Source organism: Martes martes (assembly GCF_963455335.1).
Source record: "Martes martes genome assembly, chromosome: 12".
NCBI lineage: Eukaryota > Metazoa > Chordata > Mammalia > Carnivora > Mustelidae > Martes > Martes martes.
The window spans coordinates 84,648,295-84,668,325 of record NC_137900.1 but is presented as its reverse complement, the minus strand read 5'-3'; the positions used below and the strand labels follow the sequence as shown (position 1 = coordinate 84,668,325).

Below are 20,031 nucleotides of genomic sequence, written 5' to 3'. Positions count from 1 at the left end.
ATTCTGTAATTTTTCTGGATGACTATTTTTATATCTTACTGTGAGAATTGGCCCACTGGGTAACTTCTCAGGATTAACAAGGTACTGGGAACTGGCGGAAACTCTTTGAATACACACCCTTTGTAAACTCAAGTTGAAAAATAGAAAGCTAAGAATGGCAGGAAGAAAAGGAAAGTACCCAAACAAAGAAAATACAGTGGAAGGCTGCCATGAGAAATAACCAACACAGGGAAGATTATTATTTCCAGAGTAGCTTGTTGCCTAAAGAAAAAGTTAGAAAGATCTTGGGACTAGTGTGTAATGTTAATAAATGACTTGTTAAAAGCCATCATGTAACACTTAAGAAAACAAAATAAAACAGAAACCACCAAAACCCCACTCAAATCTATTATACCGTATTCTATCTTTACACGTTTTTATAGAAATAAAAAAAATCTGATTATATCTTGCTCTGAAAGTCAGCCTTAGCTTGTAAGAAATGAATTTTAAAGACTTAATTTTTAAAATCCCCTAGGATAAAAACTCAAGAAAAAAGAAATTGAAGGGGTGCTACATGTTTATAAGGGAATAAATGAGGACTGAAAACATCCTTGAGGTATAATCATTCTCTCTTAATTATGCAACTCTCATCATCTGTTATTTAATTATATATGTTTTGGAAACAGCAGACTTGCTTAAGTAAAAAATAAAGAATAAGACTTCTACGCCAGTGAAAATAGATGCTCTTATGTTTGGATAAGACCAAGATTGTCCTACAAAAATCTGAAAAATCTGGAAATTTTATTTCAATTGATCATGTTAAATCTAAGCATTTCTAATTTGATGTAACCAAAAAAGGTGATTAAGGAAAACAGTAACAATTATTCTGTCTCTTGAACAATAGCTTTGTCTTTAAAAATCAAATACTATACCCCTCTTAAAGAATGCCTCACACAGGAATTCTGACAAAATAAAAAGAAGGTATCTGTGATATTCCTAGAGATTTCTGAAATTTTGAAGATTCCTGAGATGTGTTTGGAGACTTAATAAACAGAGTTATAGGTTACCATAAATTCTCTGACACTGCATGCAATGCTTTGCATGTATTTTTCTAAGAGGAATGTTTAGGAATTTTAAGACTCACTAGAATGTGGAAGTTCATAAGTGCAGAGACTTGTTTTCTTCATGTGCCATCTACAGCTCCTAGAAGAGTCTGGCAAATGGCAGACGTTCAAAGTATTTGTTGAATAAATGAATTCTCAAAGGGGTATATGAGACACCTAAGGTTCAGGGCCACTCATTTTTTACTGACAAATTTGCTTTTAGAGACTTAAAAATAATTAACCAACAATAACAAGAGCTAAGATGGATCTGCTGCCATTGTTTTAACTGCCTTATGTACAGACAGATCACACAGACAGATGGACCCACCTTAACCCTCTGACAACGGGGGGAAGAAGTTAAATCATCTGGCTAGAAAGGGGAGAAGCTGGGCCTGGAACCCAACTGTTCTGGCTCTTTAGCTCACATTCTTAACCCAGACAAACATACTGTAAAAGTGAGCAAATTCCCTTATCAGTAGTGAGTGACCTTTCTAGTTCTTAACATATGAAAAAAAGGCTTTGTCTTCTAGCTCTTATAATTAAAACTGACATGACAGACTTTGAAAATATGCTTTTTCTTTTTACTCATATGGAAGTGCTTTCTTGGATAAGGGTTGTTCAGTGGGCTTAAAACAGAAGTAACTAAGGCCCTTCATGCAGACAGAGAATAACATGCAGACAGAGAAATACATATAATGCTCTTAAACATAAAAGCAAAGTGAAGAAAATCTCAACATGTGGCCCTTCTAGAAGTTATTCAAAGAAAAGGCATTTTCCCTAAATGCTAGTTGGATTCCAACATGTATCTTAACCATAAGACCTTGTACTTCAGTGGTGGCTCTTTCCCATCAGACTTGAGATTTATGATTTTGGCATATTTCCAACTTTGGGAGAGAGCCAAGGGATAAAATGTGTATTTGTCAGGTTTTCCTGTTTGGGACCTAGCGCCCTGTGGGGGATCTGCAATTTTAGTACATAATTCAGAAATCCACCATGTATCACCAACATCGTAATTTATCTCACCCAAATGAAATCATAAAGAAGGTAAATCAGGCAGCAGGAAAAATGCTGACATATAATATAAATAACACAGTGTTTTTGGTTTTTTTCCCCTATGAATAATGTTAACCAGAACACTGTAGAGCTCAGTATGAAATACCTTTGCTAATCATCTTTTTTTTTTTTTTTAAATCATTTCTCAGAAACAAAACCCATTTGGGTTTCTCTATTTTTGTCTCATTTAGGAAAGTGCCCTTCCATCTCAAGACAATTAGATAACTCTACCAACACCCAATGCTACTAATCTTCCTTTATTCTCTTTTCCCCTTCCAATAAAGAAAACTTACTCTAAACATACACAACAAAAAGACAACCATGTACTATGGCAATGAACTGCCAGAGAATATTATACAGAGCAGACTCAGAAAGCAGGATCCAGTAATGTCTGCCAGACAAGCAAGTGCCTCTAACTTTAATACATACTTTAGCACTTGTCAGCTGAACAATTATATACTTCTTATGTTAATTCTATCGCATACAGTATACAGAAAATCAGATGACTTCTTCAGAAAAGATAGCTTTTTAATAAAATAATGTACTGCTATCACATTGTTTCAATCCAAATATGGCATTATAGTGCCATTCCAAAAATAAACTTAAGTCCCATGTGATATGCAGTCTTTCAGCTATGTTCATTTCCTTTTAGGGCTCAAGTTTCCCACAGGAAAATTATTCAATGTTTGGCAAAATGGCTCCAAATCATGTATAGATAAGGCATAAATGCTAACTGCACTGTCAACCTTTTCCTGCTTTGTTATTGTTGCTTCTTCTTCATAGTAATCCATCATGGAGAGGCCCAAGAAGCAGGAAATACTCATGAACTGTTACCTGACAAAAGTGAACACAAAAAGTGTCATTTTGATTAAAAAGCTGGTAGGGGAGGTAATCTATGAGTCAGCTAAATTTGAAGTCACAAAACTATGAGATACAAAGGCATATTCCAAACACTTGTTTCTGATAACTGTGATAATTTCCAAATACTTATTTCAATTATATTACTGAGTAAGACCATGTATCAAATGCCTTCTTTGTACAGCTTAATAAAGACTCTATTGTTTACTTACACTATTTGCTTAAAGGTTTTATAAAGCATTCTATGTCCAGAACCAAATCTCCTTAAAATCACCCATTCATGACATACCACACACATGATCAAGATACATTCCTCAAGCTATATTTTTATATAACCAAATAATCAAATTATGATTTGTAAGAAAATATTTGTATTTCATAATCCTTAACAAATACTCAGTTTTAAAGTTAGTTTCTTCTGAAAATAACTCTTAAGCTAGAGAATTAAGTAGCAAAAATATACAGCAACTACAGAATAGCTAGATATATTAATAAGACTTTACAACTCTACAGAGTTCCCAGCTCTTATAACAGTTAACACCACTGAGAATCTGTGTTTGAATGATATTAATCACAGACACCTTCATCTGTGAACTGCTGAACTGCATTTAGAATTCTATAAGAGGTCTGCATTCATATACTTATTCACAAACTGTATGTTCTGGGTTTTGGTATCTATTTTAGTTATATATTTTTATATAGCTTTCAGGCAAAAATAATGTTTCCTTGAGCCCCAATATACAAGAAAAATGTTTGAGATTTTAATATTTCCCTAAAAAATTAATCTTAAGAAACAATTACCAAGAAATATTTAAATATTTAAAAGCTATCTTATTTCATCATTAATGTATAAAGCTATAACTATATATATAGATCTTTTTTTATCAACCTAAAAACTCAAAACTTATCTGCACAAAGGTATAATACTAACCGAAGTCTATTAGCACTTTTGTATTAATGCCTTTCTACATAGGTAGTAAGAGCCCTCCTGAAATTAAGTTTTTTAAATGTTTTTCTATTTAAAGTTCTTGGGAAACAGCACTTCTAAAAGATACTGGACAAGCAGTGATCTTCAATTTTATTTAAGCAAAACTTCACCCTCTAATCTCAACAGCAGTAGAAGTACTACAAATAGCCATGCAAGCTTTCTAGAACCACCCATGTAATGTATTTTTCACTTGCCCTAACAAACATTTCTGTGGTGGCTGCCAGTCATCAACAGAACTTTCTAACTAAGATTTTTTTAAATCTCAACTGGTTTGGTTGAAAGTGCCAATGGAAAATATTTAATAACACACCAAAATCTGAATACTTGTTTTCCTTTTTTCCCCAAACCTGCTAGCAACTCCCATTTTCTAAGCACTTGACAAATGTTGAACAATCCTTTGGGCTTATTTTGGTGGTATGAGTGAGCCTAAGGGAGGTGTAAGACTGGGCAGGATTTGAGTCCCAGCTCCACAACTAATTAAGTCACCACTCTGGGTCTCCCTTTCCCCATCTGTGAAATGAAGGGTCTAGATTGCGACCTCTAAGGGGTCTTCCAGCCCTGTGACTTTAGGATTCTATATTATGTAATTTACCTCTTCAAAAATCTTAAGTCCCTCTCCACTTCCTAAGTAAAATCAAATCCCTAGCCATTTATTCCAGACTAGGTCATCCCAATTTATTTATCTATCTTTCTTTCTTTCTTTTTAAAAAAGATTTTATTTATTTATTTGAGAGAGAGAGAGAGAGCAAATGAGCACGTGCAGAAGTTAAGGGAAGCAGTAGAGGGAGAGGGAGCGGACTCCCCGCTGAGCAGAGATCCTGACCTGGGACTCAATCCCAGGATCCTGAGATCATGACCTGAGCCAAAGGCAGACAGACACACTCAACTGACTAAGCCACACAGGCGCCGCCGCCCCCCCCACCCCAAATTTATCATTCTGACCTTACTCTGCATTATACCTCAACTTGAAACCTCTGGTTTATCCATGCTGCCGTATTCACACAAGGAAGATAGCAGCACCTGTTAACATATACCGAATGCTTACTATGGGCCAAGAGCTTCACATGCATTAGCTCATTTAATCCTAATACTTGCATGAAATAGTGCTATTAGTTAAGGCAACAGAGACTAAGGGTTTCATACCTTGCCGTAGGTTCCCAGTTATTAACTGGCAGAGCTAGAATTCAAACTCAAGTCTGCCTCTCAAGCACATACTTTTCATCACTACATATTACATGGTCTATTTCTTCTTCTTCTTTTTTTTTAAAGATTTTATTTATTTATTTGACAGAGAGCTCACAAGTAGGCAGAGAGGCAGGCAGAGAAGAGAGGGGGAAGCAGGCTCCCTGCTTAGCAGAGAGCCCGATGCGGGGCTCGATCCCAGGACCCTGAGATCATGACCTGGGCCAAAGGCAGAGGCTTAACCCACTGAGCCACCCAGGCGCCCCACATGGTCTATTTCTTAAGTGCATAAATGACCCCTTCATTCAGGGCTCTTTGAAGCTTAAAACACCCCTTGCCATGATTTCATTTTTTCCTAGTACAACTCATTTTTGAATTTCAATGAAAGGGATACCTCTTCATCATTGCAATCCCAAATTTCCTTTCTACCTCTAACCTACTAAATAAAGCTTTTACTCTAAGCCTCAATGACTTGTTCCTTGATGAAGTACATCTAAATGCACGTACCTTAATGTCTAAGAATTGCACAGGAGTAATCTTCCAGCACAACATACTATAAAAGCAGGACAAAATACATAAAACACCAAGGTACTGATGGAGCAAATCATTATAGCAGTACTTGAGGGGTTTATGATTCCTGCAAAAAGGGTGGGTCACTCCACATTCACCCAGGGCTTTCCTCTGAGTACATTCCAGTTTGCAGCAAGCCCTGGGGGTTACTGGGAGATTCTGACCTCTGTGTGACAAAGAAATAATAGCAACAATCTTTTACTGAATTTCTATGCACAATTCTACATACTTAAAATGTATAGTGTATGAATTTCACAATAATTCTGACAAAAAGGGGAGTAAGCCTATTTTACAGAATAGAGAACCAAGCGCTAGAGATTCCAAAATCCATGCTCTTTTCATTACTTTTCTCTTTATTTTAGGAGAAAAGTGACCCAAGAATATAAACATAAAGAGCTTTACATTAATGTAACTTGCATCTGATCTTAAACCAACACCTTTAATGTTGGCATCATCATAACTCAAACATGAGTATACTTCTGAAGTTCAGACAGATTAAGATTACCTAATAAATAGCCAGAACGAGTACCTAAATTCTGTTTTAACTTCATTTCCAGTGCTCTGTAGGATACAACACACATCCTCGGTACAAGGATGTTAACAATTCATGATGGTATCATAGTCTAAGTAGGAAGTGTTTCAATTACTACAAATATCATGTCATGAAGAAAAAGATCTTTTAAAAATGAAAAAGACTTTTGAGTCAGATTCTGCTCCCCAAGGGCCAATGAAGACAGAGACCCAGAAATGGCCTTTTTAATTTTTTTATTTCTGGTCTAGCTATAAATAACTGGTTTTGGCAATGGGGATTTCCCCAGTCTTTCTGGAAGAAAATTCATAAAGAAATCGTGCTGTTTAATGCTGTAACTTCTGCTTTCTCCCCAAAATATTAATTTACTAATTCAACAGGTATTTATTAAAAGCTGATAGACACAGATTTTAAAGTTTGACTTTGAAAAGACTTACTTTTGTATGTTGTTCAAAACCAATACAATCATTTTGTAAGCAATAAATCTTTCATTAAGTGATTTCAATCATGGTAACATAACATAAAGATGTGCTTTTTACTCTGCAAAGGGCATTCTCGTGTCATATGTTGCTTTGATAATTGCAGGTTACTTTATTAGTCTATTGTCTATAGATCTTTGGGTTCCTCAAACTCTGCCCAGCTGGATACTTTCAGCAATCTTATACAAGGGATGGGCTGAGATAACACTACAGAGATCTTACTTTTCCCAGAACCTTGCCCATCTCATATACTGCCTTCTAAGGAAAGTCATCTAACACACATCTCCTTACCTATGAATATTGCATAGTACTTCACGTTCCACTCATCATCTCATATTGCCACTTGCCATCTGATACTGTCTTGTACTATAGACACCTGCATACCAGTATACATATACTCATCAAACACATACACACACACACACACACACACACACACACATATTTGTTTTCATGATTTCCTTTCCAGGATGTCAAAGAAGATGCTTTCAAGTCTGTTATCTTCCCTTGGTAAAAACCAAAATTAAAAAATGTAAAAAGACCCAAACAGATACCTATGCATCATCATGATGTAGTAGATTAGAATCAAAAAGGTCTTACAGTCCCCAAAACAGGCTTCCACAGTTGTAAAAGAGGGATAATATATCCCCTTTGCCTGTCTTCCTAGGAGGATAAGAATAGGAAGTTGCTCTATATAAGACCAGAGACAACAGAGTGCTATAAGGTTCTCATTTTCTACTTTAGTATGTTCTAAACCCATGTTTTCTGGTTTCCCTCTACTTCTGCTGAAATTTATTTGCCTTTTCCTAAACGTGGTTTATGCTTCTTGCAAAAAATAATACACCTACTTATTTGGAAAGGTCACAGTACAAAGCTTACAAAGAAAAATAGCAGACCCTAGACCCCTCACTCCTCCCATCCTGCTCCCTGCTCCCCAGAAGCAACCATTTCTTCCTTTCCTTTTTCTTTTTTTCTTGGCTGATTTCTTTCTTCCTATTTCTAAATATAATTATATATATATATATATATATATATATATATATACACACACATATACTTAAATTGCTATTTTCTGTGTCTGTGTGTGTGTGTGTGTGTGTGTGTGTTCCAGACTTTCTAGTATGGAAGATGATACTGTACCTGTCATAGTCCCCAAACTCACCCACCCGCCACACGCACTTCTCTTCCTTAACTCTCAATGTAATTTTGCTACAATTTTTATTTAAATCAATATTGTTCATAGCTAAATCACAGAATATATCATAACTAGACTTCCTTTGCTAATTTTCCATTTTGTCTGCACAGTTACTAATTGCTCCATTTTTCTCCTCAATATTCTATGTATATCTATCACCAATTCTTCCCCAACAAATCTGACAGAATTGTAAATGAATTCCTGGGGCATCTGGGCGGTTCAGTCGGCTGAGCGTCTGACTCTTGATTTCAGCTCAGGTCATGATCTCAGAGTTGTGAGATCAAGCCCCTCTTTGGGTTCTGCACTGGGCATACAGCCTGTTTCGGATTCTCTCTCTCCCTCTCCCCCCTTCTTCACACACACCTATCTCTCTAAATAAATAAATTTTAAAATTTAAAAATAAATAAAAAGTTAAATAAAAAGAACTGCAAATTCCTCTCAGTTATTTTTTTCTAAAGACATACTTCCTAGTGCCCTCCTTCCTTCTACTCCAACTTGGATGAGTTGCCGTCTAGGTCTGCTGCACAGCTGATATCCCATGGCTTTCCTTCTCCATCACCATGGGAATTCTCTTCCCCTCGGTCCTGTGTTGGGAGTCCCCACTTCCTGGGTTGTCTATCTTCCACTTTTTAAATTTCAACCATTGTTCTGGGGAAGCATATCTTTTGGTAACTCACTGAGAAAAGGATGTAAGGCAGGTAAATATTTTTGAGACCCTGCATATGTCAAAATGGGTTTTTACTCTCACATTTGAAAGAAAGTTTGGGCATAAAATTCTAGGTTTTTAAAAAAAAACACTTGTCAAAAATTCGAAGTTATTCCCAGTTATCTTCTTGCTTCAATGTGGCAGGAAGTCCAGTGCTATTTAGATCTCTGTACTTATTAGCATGTTCCCACTGTCCCATCCTTATTCCAGACCAAGAACTATTAAGATTTTCCTTTATCCCCAGTGTTCTGATATTTTATGATTCGCCATCAGAGACTTCTTCATACACCAACCTGGTCCTTTTCATTATGGAAACTCATATCCTTCAGTTCTAAAAATTTTCTTCTGATATTTCTCTGAGAATTTCCTCATTTCCTCCCCCCCCCCATTCTGTTTCTGAAAATCATGTTAGCTAGATATTGGGCCTCCTCTATTGCGTCTTTGTCTTGTTTTTAACTGTTATCATCTTTTGTTTCATTATCCAGCCTACTTCAATTTTACCTTCCAACTTTTCTGACTTAAAAAATACCTGATTAGGGGCACCTGGGTGGCTCAGTGGGTTAAGTGTCTGTCTTCAGATCTGGTCATGATCTCAGGGTCCTGGGATAGAGCCCCACATTGGGCTCTCTGCTCGGCGGGGAGCCTGCTTCCCCTCCTCTCTCTGCCTGCCTCTCTGCCTACTTGTGATCTCTCTCTGTCAAATAAATAAATAAAATCTTAAAAAATAAATAAATAAATAAATAAAATAAATGCCTGATTATACTTTAAATCTCAAGAGCTTTTTCTTACTCTCTTCCTGTTCATTTTTTTTTTTTTTAAATGGCAACCTACTCTCTTTTCACAGATGTAAAAGCTTCTCTGAAAATATATTTTGGAAAATATACTGGATTTACTTTTAAAAGTTTTGTGACCTGCATTGTTTCTATTTCCTCCGATTTGTTTTGTTTTGTTTGTTTGGGCCTGTGTATTTTGTAAGATGCCTTTCTCAAAAGACCAGTGATCTTTGGCTAACTGTAAAAGAGGAGTAAATACGCTAATTGGAAGCTCTGTATGATAGGTGGGATTTGCTGACTGACAGGCATCAACTTAAAGTGACTTGAGCAGGTAACATGACTGGTAATGGAGCCCTCAAATATCAGTCCCCAGACTAGATTCCTCTTATCTTCTGCTTAGAAGATTTAAAGCTGACTGACAACATTTTGGGAGCACAGAGGGAAAAGAAAACTGATTATTTAATACACAGACTTTTTTTTTTACAAGAAAGGAATCACATGATTCTTCTTTATAACTCTGCCAATTAATTGCAATGACTGGCATATAGCACAGATTGCAGTGTAAGGGCTTCTTAACTGTTTCTTAAGCTTTCCCTAAAGCCACTGTTATTTCATAATAGAATTTTCCACATCTTCCAAGCAGTATCATCTAAAGCACATCCCTCTGAACACATGACTGATAGCACGTTAAGAAAAGAAAGGAAGACAAAACTAGAAAACTGGTAAAGACTGAAAGACAAAGAAAAACCACAGAATTAGTCACCAAGCTAGGCTCTCCCTCCTCTTTCCTTGTGACTGATTTTTATGGCATACCTTATCTGGAATCAGAGCCAAGAAGGTGATGTGATCCAAGTACATATTCCTTATCCAGGCCAGGAGAAACTGGCAGTTTGACAGCACCACCATGTTTCCTTGGCCCAGGCTACAGGGTTTCCAGGAGTAGTTACCTGGCATACAGAGAACGCACATTCCCACACTGGTCTTTTGGTCCTACAAAGATATCTTTTATCATTTAGAATTAAGAATAGCCTTGAGCAAAGAGAAGACTGCTTGCTTATAGGCTCTGGCCCACCTTTTGAACACCACTGCTCTATAATGACTAGAAGTAGTATCAGTGATTAGAAGTAATAATAAGAAAGAATCATTCATTAATTCTGTAGAGTTGACCAGAACTTGCTCTGAGCCAGGTCCCATGTTAGATTTTGGGGATAAAGAGCTGAAGTGATACTACACTGTTCCTGCCTTTAGAGACTTTACAGACAAGTAAAGGAAGTAAATGAAAATAGTTTTATACTGAATTTAATGCTACTGTTGTTTTCGAAAGGTGAGGGTTTATCATGCCTCTCTTCCCAAATTTGGGATTGCTAACCCGCACCGAGCTTCTAAGACCTTAATGTGGGGGGGATACCATATCCTTATGTGGACTTTTTCAGTCCATGTATTACCATGTAATTACCATGTATTACCATGGTAAATACAAATAACAGTACTTGTGTTTTTATTGCAAAGCACTTCACATATTACAAAGTACTTTTAAATCCATATCTAATTCAATTGTCAAAGTAACCCTATGAGGGATGAGGAGATTATCTCCTTTTATAGAAGAAATTAAGTGCTGGGTGCCTGGGTGGCTCAGTCGTTAAACATCTGCCTTCGGCTCAGGTCATGATCCCAGGGTCCTGGGATTGAGTCCAGCATTGGACTCCTTGTTCAGCGGGTAGCCTGCTTTTCCCTCTCCCACTCCCCATGTTTGTGTTCTCTCTCTCGCTGGGTCCATCTCTGTCAAATAAATTAATAAAATCTTAAAAAGAAAGAAGAAATTAAGTGCTCAGAGAAGTGACTTGCCCTTATAAAACTAGTTAATTTGAAACAGAAACCTAGATATTTTATTTTCAGTTCAAAGTTCCTTTTAATCATATCATGATGCACTCTTCACCCAAATTTTGAAGAAAAGCCTAATGACTCATTTGCAACTATAAGAAATGACTAGGATATGGGGTGCCTGGGTGGCTCAATGGGTTAAAGCCTCTGCCTTCGGCTCGGGTCATGATCCCAGGGTCCTGGGATCGAGCCCTGCATCAGGCTCTCTGCTCAGCGGGGAGCCTGCTTCCCTTCCTCTCCCTCTGCCTGCCTTTCTGTCTACTTGTGCTCTCTGTCAAATAAATAAATAAAATCTTTTAAAAAAAAAAAAAAGAAATGACTAGGATAATGCCAAGATCTGCAGAATGTACTAATAATGTGTACATTTAATGTAAAATAATTAGGTTTCCTTCAACCTGAAATGGAAAAATTATACAAAAACAACACAGAGAACAATTTGTGAAGACTTTAAAAAATCATAAATGCCACAATTCTCCCATCCTTAATCTTCCCATAATCTGCTCATATAACAATAAATTCTGGTTTGCCAATAATTTATTTCACAAGTCTTCTATGGTACAAAAACACAGCGAAATTAAAACATTTCCCACAAAGCCACTGCACAGATTTTTCAATCAAACCTGAAAGGCTGAGGAAACACTCCCAGCAACCACTCTGCTGTCTGGGAACCTGTAACCCTGTTACTTCAATTTCAAGTTCAAAGAGTGGACAATGCATTTATAGTACAAAAATTCAAGTTTTCCCAATCTTTAAAAATACTAAGACCATTATTCAAGTAAAAAGGAAAAGCCCTTAAAAAGGCTCAAAAAGAAATCCATCAAGCAATAACGCTTAAAGAAAACCCTTTCCAAAATGGAATGTGGGAGTGCGCAGATCCATGAACAATTTAAATATCCTTTCTGGTGTAAGACAGTTCTTTCATTAAAGTAGAACACTTGTCTTTTTGTAACTGCTTTTCTGTTCTAAGAGAAAAACAAAACACATCTCCTCTGAAATCACGTACAACTAATTTACAAACATAACAATTAGTTATTGTCTTATCTGAGCATTTACTATGAAACAGTTTCAACACAATCACCAAAAGCTTATGCTTCCTCTGCTATCAGTCATATACCATATATAGTTAAATGCACTGTCTTGCCAAGGCCCAAGGTAATTGAATCTAAAAATATACTTTTCTTTTTTTTCATTCTGAACTAGCCAGATTGGTATTTAAATCAAACGTCATCAAATGCTGCAATAAATTTGCCAGGATGAAAAGGTTATTTAAATACAAACTGTTCAAATGTATCACACACAAAAAGAAGACTTAGTGATTATATCCAGGCTCATCCCCCAACATGTACACACATAAGAAAATAAAAATTAAAAAAAAAAAACAAAATTAAAAAATAGTAAAGACACTGAAGGTGAGAAAAGAATAACTAAAAGAAAATGCAGACTTTATATAGTCCAATGGAGACAAGATAAACAGGAAAAACATCTGATATTAAGCAAGTATCAGCTGGGGGAGTGGGGGAATTTTTCTTTAAAATTATTATACATACTTAGTTTCTACTTTGGTTTTAGGCTGAGACAGTGACAGATTTTAATGTGAAAAAATATTTCTAATAACATCTAAATTTGGTACTAGGACAAATGAAATGCAAAAATCTGTTAACAAAAGCTCTTATTAAAAGAGTTACCTTCTGAGTCATTAAAAAATCAGCTTGAGGGGTGCCTGGGTGGCTCAGTGGGTTAAAGCCTCTGCCTTCGGCTCAGGTCGTGATCCCAGGGTCCTGGGATCGAGGCCTACATCAGGTTCTCTGCTCATTGGGGAGCCTGCTTCCCTAACTCTCTCTCTGCCTACTTGTGATCTCTGTCAAATAAATAAATAAAATCTTTTTAAAAAAATCAGCTTGATTAGCCACTTCCAGAAAATCAAACAGATATTTTCTCTTTTCCATAAAATTTCCATAAGATCTGTACCAAAGGGTTTTCTCTTTTCTCACAAGATGGAACTCCATTGCAGGAAAAAATTAAAAGGGCTCAGCATCTGCAAAAATAAAAATCCACTGATTTAACATCAGTTTTCTATATACAAAAAAAAAAAAATCTTTGAGATTCTCATTTTGCTAAACTAAAAACTCACAAGCAAACTGCAAATCTGAACAGGTTACATTCTCCAACACGTATGAAACGGGAATTTTGGTTTTTTTAGATTTGTGCCACATATATAAAGGAGAAATGTACAGAACCATTTTTCAGAATCCAAGAGAAAAGGTTTTCCAATTCAATGGCAATTTAACAACCATTTGTTAAAATAACTTACAATTTTAACGAGTTCTAAATATTGAAACAGCTTAGAATCAAGTTTTCTAATAGTAAATATAAAGAACAAGCAAGCAAGCTTTTGGGAAGAATTCAGAATCTGAAATTTCAATGTTTATGTAACACTGATTCACTTGAAATTAAGTAGTTTAAGTAGAACACATATTTGAGGTTAAAATCAAACTGGTATCTAAAACCTAAAATCGTAAGACTGCTGTCCTGCACTTTAAACAGGGGCAGTAGGTTTTCTAATATATGACAAAAAAAACCCCAAAGCCTATCTCCCTGTTTTATAAATATCCATGTCCTTTCTTGGATTCAAAACGCCACTTTAACCCATTTCCCTTGGGTTTCTTCCATCTCACTGAATACCATTGTTGTACTCAGATTATAACATCTAGCCAAAGGCAGAGATCATGTAAGTCCCCTGAAGACTTCCAAAACATTAAAACCAGTAGAAAAAGCAGAGGAAATACTCTCATGCCTGGAGCTCCTGGGAAGTCCTTCTCTCCTTTTAGAAAAATAAACTTCTTGTTCTAAAGATAATCACTCGAAGAACAAAACAGCACTAGTACGTACAAATATACAGCACTCTCGATAATTCTACAGTTAACAGTAATAACATCCTATAGGTTTTGCTAGTACTTTGGCTTAAAAAAAAAAGGAAGACTAAGTAAAGAACTGTTATACCAAAGGACTTTTTTTCTTCAGAAAGAGAATAGCAATAAAGAAGTCCTTTCTCATTCTCCTTCTCTCATTCAAATGTGCATTCCTTAACACTAACAAAAAAAGATTGCTTATAAAAAGAATTAGATGCTACTTTTTTGATTCCATTTAACCACAAAGAGAACATCTCAATCCCCTTCTATTTTCTAAGAGTACTAGTTAAATATACAGTATATTTTCTGACTCAGTTGCTTAGGACACCTTTCTCCCAGATATTCTGATATTTCAAAACTCTCTGGATTAAAAAAAGAGAGAGAGAGAAGACTAAAGATTTACTTTTATATGTTTTCACCATTGCACAGAAAAATGGCAGCAATTAACCTATCTTTTGTTTTTCAGCTTATTGAAACACGTTTTGCTGTAAAGAGAAATCTAAATTCAAATATTTTCAATACACACATAAACAAAAGCATGGGCAAAAATACAACACCACAATCACTTTCTATGCACACGTTTCTTTAGATCTCCATGAAGCATGGCACGGAGAGCAGCTCAATTTTTCATAAAAATTACATGATTTGACTGTACTTCATTTATGGTACACTGCAAAATTTTAAAATTAGTGTTTAGGTGTTCACATTTTTCACTGTATTGAGAATTCTCTCATGAGAATAAGACATAAAAAAACATAAAACATTTGGCTTTCTAAATGACAGTGCTATAAAACTTGCAGTGTAGTTCTACTTTGGCATATATAAAGAAAAATTTTAAATCCTGTTAATTCATCACTGGTTTTTAATATTCCACATTAAAATAATTCAATTGCATATGCAGCCCAAACAGCTGGAAAGAACCCAGAAAAGCGACAAGAAAATGACTTTTTAAAAATGCTGACGCTTCTCACACCCAGGTTCAGTCATGCTCGTTGAAGAGAGGTGTTAGATATGGCTTTATTTATTTTAAATCTTAAAAATGTAGTCATTTCTGTGACATTACAAAACCTAGAACCAAGAGCAATTTATCTTCACCATCCTGATTCTTCTGATGCAAAAACACTTTTTAGAAAATAATTTCTGCAAACTTAGAGGGTATTTTTCAATGATCATTTGTTTGCTATTGCTTAGAGTCTAATTATTTTGTCCCAGATTTCCTAGTGCAACAGGAATACAGAGAGAAAAAGGAAACACACAAACACACATACACACCACAGTGACCCAGTGTGTCTGAACCACTTCAGATATGGCATCCATTAAGGGGGTCTTTGCTCCTAACTGTGTAAGGGTCCTTAGCTATGGTCTGATTTGCGCAAGAAGTACACATGGCCCCTGAGAGGCGCTTTAGTCCCCTTTGGAAGACACTGTTGGAGAGACTATAAATGACACAGTTGCAGAAACTGTTACTAATAGCAAGCCAGGTGGTCAAGAAGGAGGCGAAGCGGTTGCTGTGGCCTGTGGAGCTCTCCAACAAGAAGTAGATGATGTATGGCAACCAGAGGATGTAAAATACACTAGTAATTCGGAACAGGACCATGGCATAGCGCTTATCGGGACAGGTCTGCACCTCCCCAGTCTCCCCACTCTGGCTGCTGAAGCGGGCTTGCCTTTCGCTGATCTCCTTTGTGTGCTGTTGGCAGATGCGGAAGATGTTGAAATAGGTGAAGCACACAATGAGGGCTGCCGGGGCATACAACATCACCACGATGAAGAGGGTGAAGTAGGGGTCGGTATGCCAGGACTCTGCACACCACTGAAACACATCTCCATGATATCCAGGTTTGCCCCAGTGGAAAAAGGAAGGCAGGAAGACCAGGGTGGAATACAGCCAAATCAGGAAAATACACAGACGTAGTCTCCAAGGCGTAACCAGGGTATTATAGGTTAAAGGTTTAGTGATGGCAATATATCTATCGATGCTGATACAGGCCAGAGAGGCCATGGAGACACTCTTCAGAACGGACACTATAAAACCAAATACCTGGCAAGTCAAAGACTCCTCGACTGGAAGGGGGTAGTGGAGGAGTGATAAAGAAGGGACCAGGCAGCTGACCCCAACCAAGAGGTCAGCATATGCCATAGTCTGAATAAAATAACTTGTAGTATGATGGTTCAACAAAGGCGCACAGTGAAATACAAAAATCACAATGATGTTGCCAGAAATAATCAATACAGTGAGAAAGACAATAATCAACACTTCCAAAAGGCAAAAATCGACAGTTTCCAAATTGCCAAACGTCAAGAGGCAAAAAGGGTGGCTGCTCTGATTACCATCCAAGGTAGAGTTCATCTTGAGCTTGGGAGTGATCTCTCACTTCATGCTGCCGCTTGGCTGCTGCCAACAGTTCAAAGGAGCAGCTGCTGTCATTGCGGTCAGCTCTGTGTGTCTGTAATAATGCCAGAGGAGTCTTAGTCCCCAAGCTCCTGATGCTGCTCTGGTGCATTGCCTGCAGTACAATTCCCTTTTAAATCCTTCTTGGAATAGGGAGAACCAGCAGCAGTTGTCTGGCCAGTCCCAGATGTGGCCATAGTACCAGGTTTACCATACACATAGCACCAGGGGAGTAAGCCAAACTCTGGGTACAGTGTCTTCAGGCCAGTGAGGGTAGGGGTAAGGGCAGAAGAGAAGGGAGGAAGATTAGGAGCTTCAGCAGGAGTTGTAATGAGTCTCCTCTGAACAGCTGATAGAAGAAAAGGAGAGAGCATTTTACATTTTGCATCCAATGCCCTAATCAAAGAACCTGGCTAGCTCAGGCTGGTATCAACCCTCCCACTCCATCCTACCCCACCCAGTACAACTATTCATGGCTACTCTCAGCGGCACCCCGCATAACTGGTCCTTTACTCTACAGAGGAGGAGCAACAACAGCAAGCTTTCGTGATCAACATAAAACAAAATCAATCGCAAGCCAGATCAATCTAACCCCATTCTTTTCATTTGAGCCTTCTGGGGGAAGAAAAGGAATCTGCGCATAGCATTTCTGAAAATATTTTACTAGAACTACCACTAATAAAATTACTTAAGGTAATTCATTTCCTTCATTGATTCCAATGTAATATTTCGCCTCTCTGAAAACATTTCAACAGAATTTATCTGTCTAGCTCGATTTCAGAGTGTTACCTGTAATTCTGCATGCTGCAATCCAAACAAAAGCCACAAAACATCCTTAACAGAAAGCCTTGCAGTGCAGGAATGTGCCTCAGCCCCGTTTACTGCAGAACTGAGACACAGAGGGAGGGGATAAAGGAGGAGGAGGGGAAACGGGGAGAAGAGGGGGCTTGGGAAAAGGAAGAAGGGGGGGAGGGGAAAGAAAACGCCTGTGCGCACACACCCTACGGCATCCTTAGCAGCTCATTAGAATTCATCGCCAGAGAAGTGGTCCCTGATTTCCTGACTGCACAGTGGGGGAATAACTTAATATGCCTGCAGTGCAGTGGTTGAAAGCTGTTTCCTCGTCTGTCTGGAATCCCCCTTTTAGTAGATGGAGTTTAGAGAAGGGGTTGTAGCCGGGACAGAATGCCAACCAGGAATTAGACTGAAACACACTGCCAAAGGGGTAATGGTGAGAGGAAATTCCTATTTTCTTATAGCATTTTCCTCAAGAACAAAGAGCAATGCTAAATAACGAAAGTGTGTTAAACGTGCATGGCAACTGAGGACTCCTAATTCAGTAGCACAAGAAGTTCTAGCTAGAAGGCTAAATGTTCAGCATTAATTTCCTCTCATGATTCACTGGATATTGGTTAATTTTAAGAAAGATGACAAAAATAACAAGCAAACTTAAAAATCAGTTTTTCAAGAGAGACAGTAAAGAAAACCTCACCCATTCTCAACACTGAGAAAACAGCACACAAGCATGCTGTCCTATATTCAATGCTACCTTATAGCTTTGAGATGCCACTTCTTGTTTCTAGTTTATAAAGAAGCAGTGCACAAAAATACACACAAAAAGTGGACAAGTAAATATACCCACTTCCACTCAGGCTTTAAAACTGCAAAAGTTTCATGGTACAAATTAGCTTATGTATATCAGAATACACAATCTTGCTTGTGCCTACTTTAAACAATGCAAGTTGGGATTATATTGTGGGATATATTACACTGTGTCAGGATTATATTCTGGTAATGTCATAAATGATGACAATTTTTTCAGCTAACTGGAAATGTGTACTTTTCATACTTTTTCCTCCAGGTATCTTTGGACTCTCGATTCATTCTTTTAAGTAAAGTTCCACATACCCAGCAGGGTGAAAGAAAATAGGCAAAGGTTGGCATTTCTAAGCATTCTAGAAAGACAGCACACCTGGGCAGGGATACACGTTATGTCATGGGATTTCCATTTTTTATTTGTCTCACATATATGCTTCCTCACTAAAAGCAAATGGCCTCCCATAATCAGAATTCAGTTAATTATATTTTAAGAGCTAAAGCACTGTGCTTATTATAGGAAGGCAACACTAAAAAAACCTATGGAGCATAAGCTTGATAGCTATATTTGAGAGATCTTACTGGAAAACATGGCAAAGTGTGGCATATAAAAAACCCCAGGGCACTGACCAGCCATCTGGTTCAAATCCTTGCTCTTATATTACTAAAGCTCTCTTACCCTGAGTTTCATCATCTGTAAAATGAGGACCATACTCCCTATTTCGCAGTTACTGCAAAATAAAGGAGACAGTGTATACATACAAAAGCTTACCAATACTTAGCATGTAGTGGGTATAAAACTTTATTTCCTTTCTTTTCCTAGAATTAAAATACCCTTCTTCCTAGGTAGTCTGTGTTTTCCTGCCAACCATGCTGCACTGCTTGAGGATGGGCTCCTCTGATTCCTAAAGTGCCTCTCTTACTGTGACTGCCCAGTTCCGAGGCACTGGGATTCTCTGGATACTTTGCTGTCACACATTCCTCAAATACAATGAAGCTATACATATGTAAGGCAGTAAAAAACAAACGATGATATGACATTAATTATTCCTCTACACTAATTATTCCTCTGCTTTTGTCTCCAGCCCTGACTCTACTCCTGAGCATTCTTTCCCATTTATAATTTGCCTGCTAGTTTACATACATCTTCCACCTGACTGTCCCGTGGACTTCACCCACAGCATGTCCAAAATTAAATACATTTTTCTCAACAAACTGGCCTCTTTTTCTTGTTCCAACACTCTTTTATTTTTCTAAGCCCTCAGGTAAGAAACTAAGGAATTATCTTGACCACTCTCTCCCCACTCAACGTACTATTCTTACTCAACAGGTTCCTGGGAATCTGTTTCTACAGTGGCTCTCCACTCAGTTTTTAATACTTTAGGCCATCATGACATACTGTCTGGGTTTCTAGTCTTGTTCATTTTTCTGATCTATTCATTTCTGCCTAAATATCTAATAGTATATGCTTTATTATGGTACCCACAGTTCAAGAAAAGTCAATGGCTCCCTAGTGCCTCTCCAATCTGATCTCCCTATTCCATACCCACCCCCCCCCCAACACACCTTGCCCTCCAGAAAAACCAGGTTACACACTATTCTATACATTTACCACATACTTTGTTTTTGGACTCTCACTGTTTGAGTGGTTAATACTGAATGAAAAAAGGAATAATTTCTGACAGTTACATTTCAATAAATAGAAAAGCCATTCACCAAAGTCAGTAGTACAAGCTTTTCTAACCACTTGTGAATTTTGTCATGTAACTTGTTCTCTAACTCGGGTGTCTCATGTATAAAACTAGACAGTTATGCTGATAAAAAAAAAAAAAAGACGT

General features: G+C 37.4%; 2 protein-coding genes across 2 annotated transcripts in view; both read right to left on the bottom strand.

Annotated features, from left to right (window-relative positions):
- Positions 1-20,031, bottom strand: part of RABGAP1 (RAB GTPase activating protein 1) — a 153,487-nt gene that overhangs the window by 49,480 nt on the left and 83,976 nt on the right. The window lies entirely within an intron of this gene.
- On the bottom strand, positions 15,506-16,555 carry GPR21 (G protein-coupled receptor 21; the record flags this gene model as incomplete). The annotated part of the gene is made up of 1 exon (XM_080819652.1): positions 15,506-16,555. The coding sequence occupies one exon, from the start codon at positions 16,553-16,555 to the stop codon at positions 15,506-15,508; it is 1,050 nt and encodes a 349-aa protein (XP_080675778.1).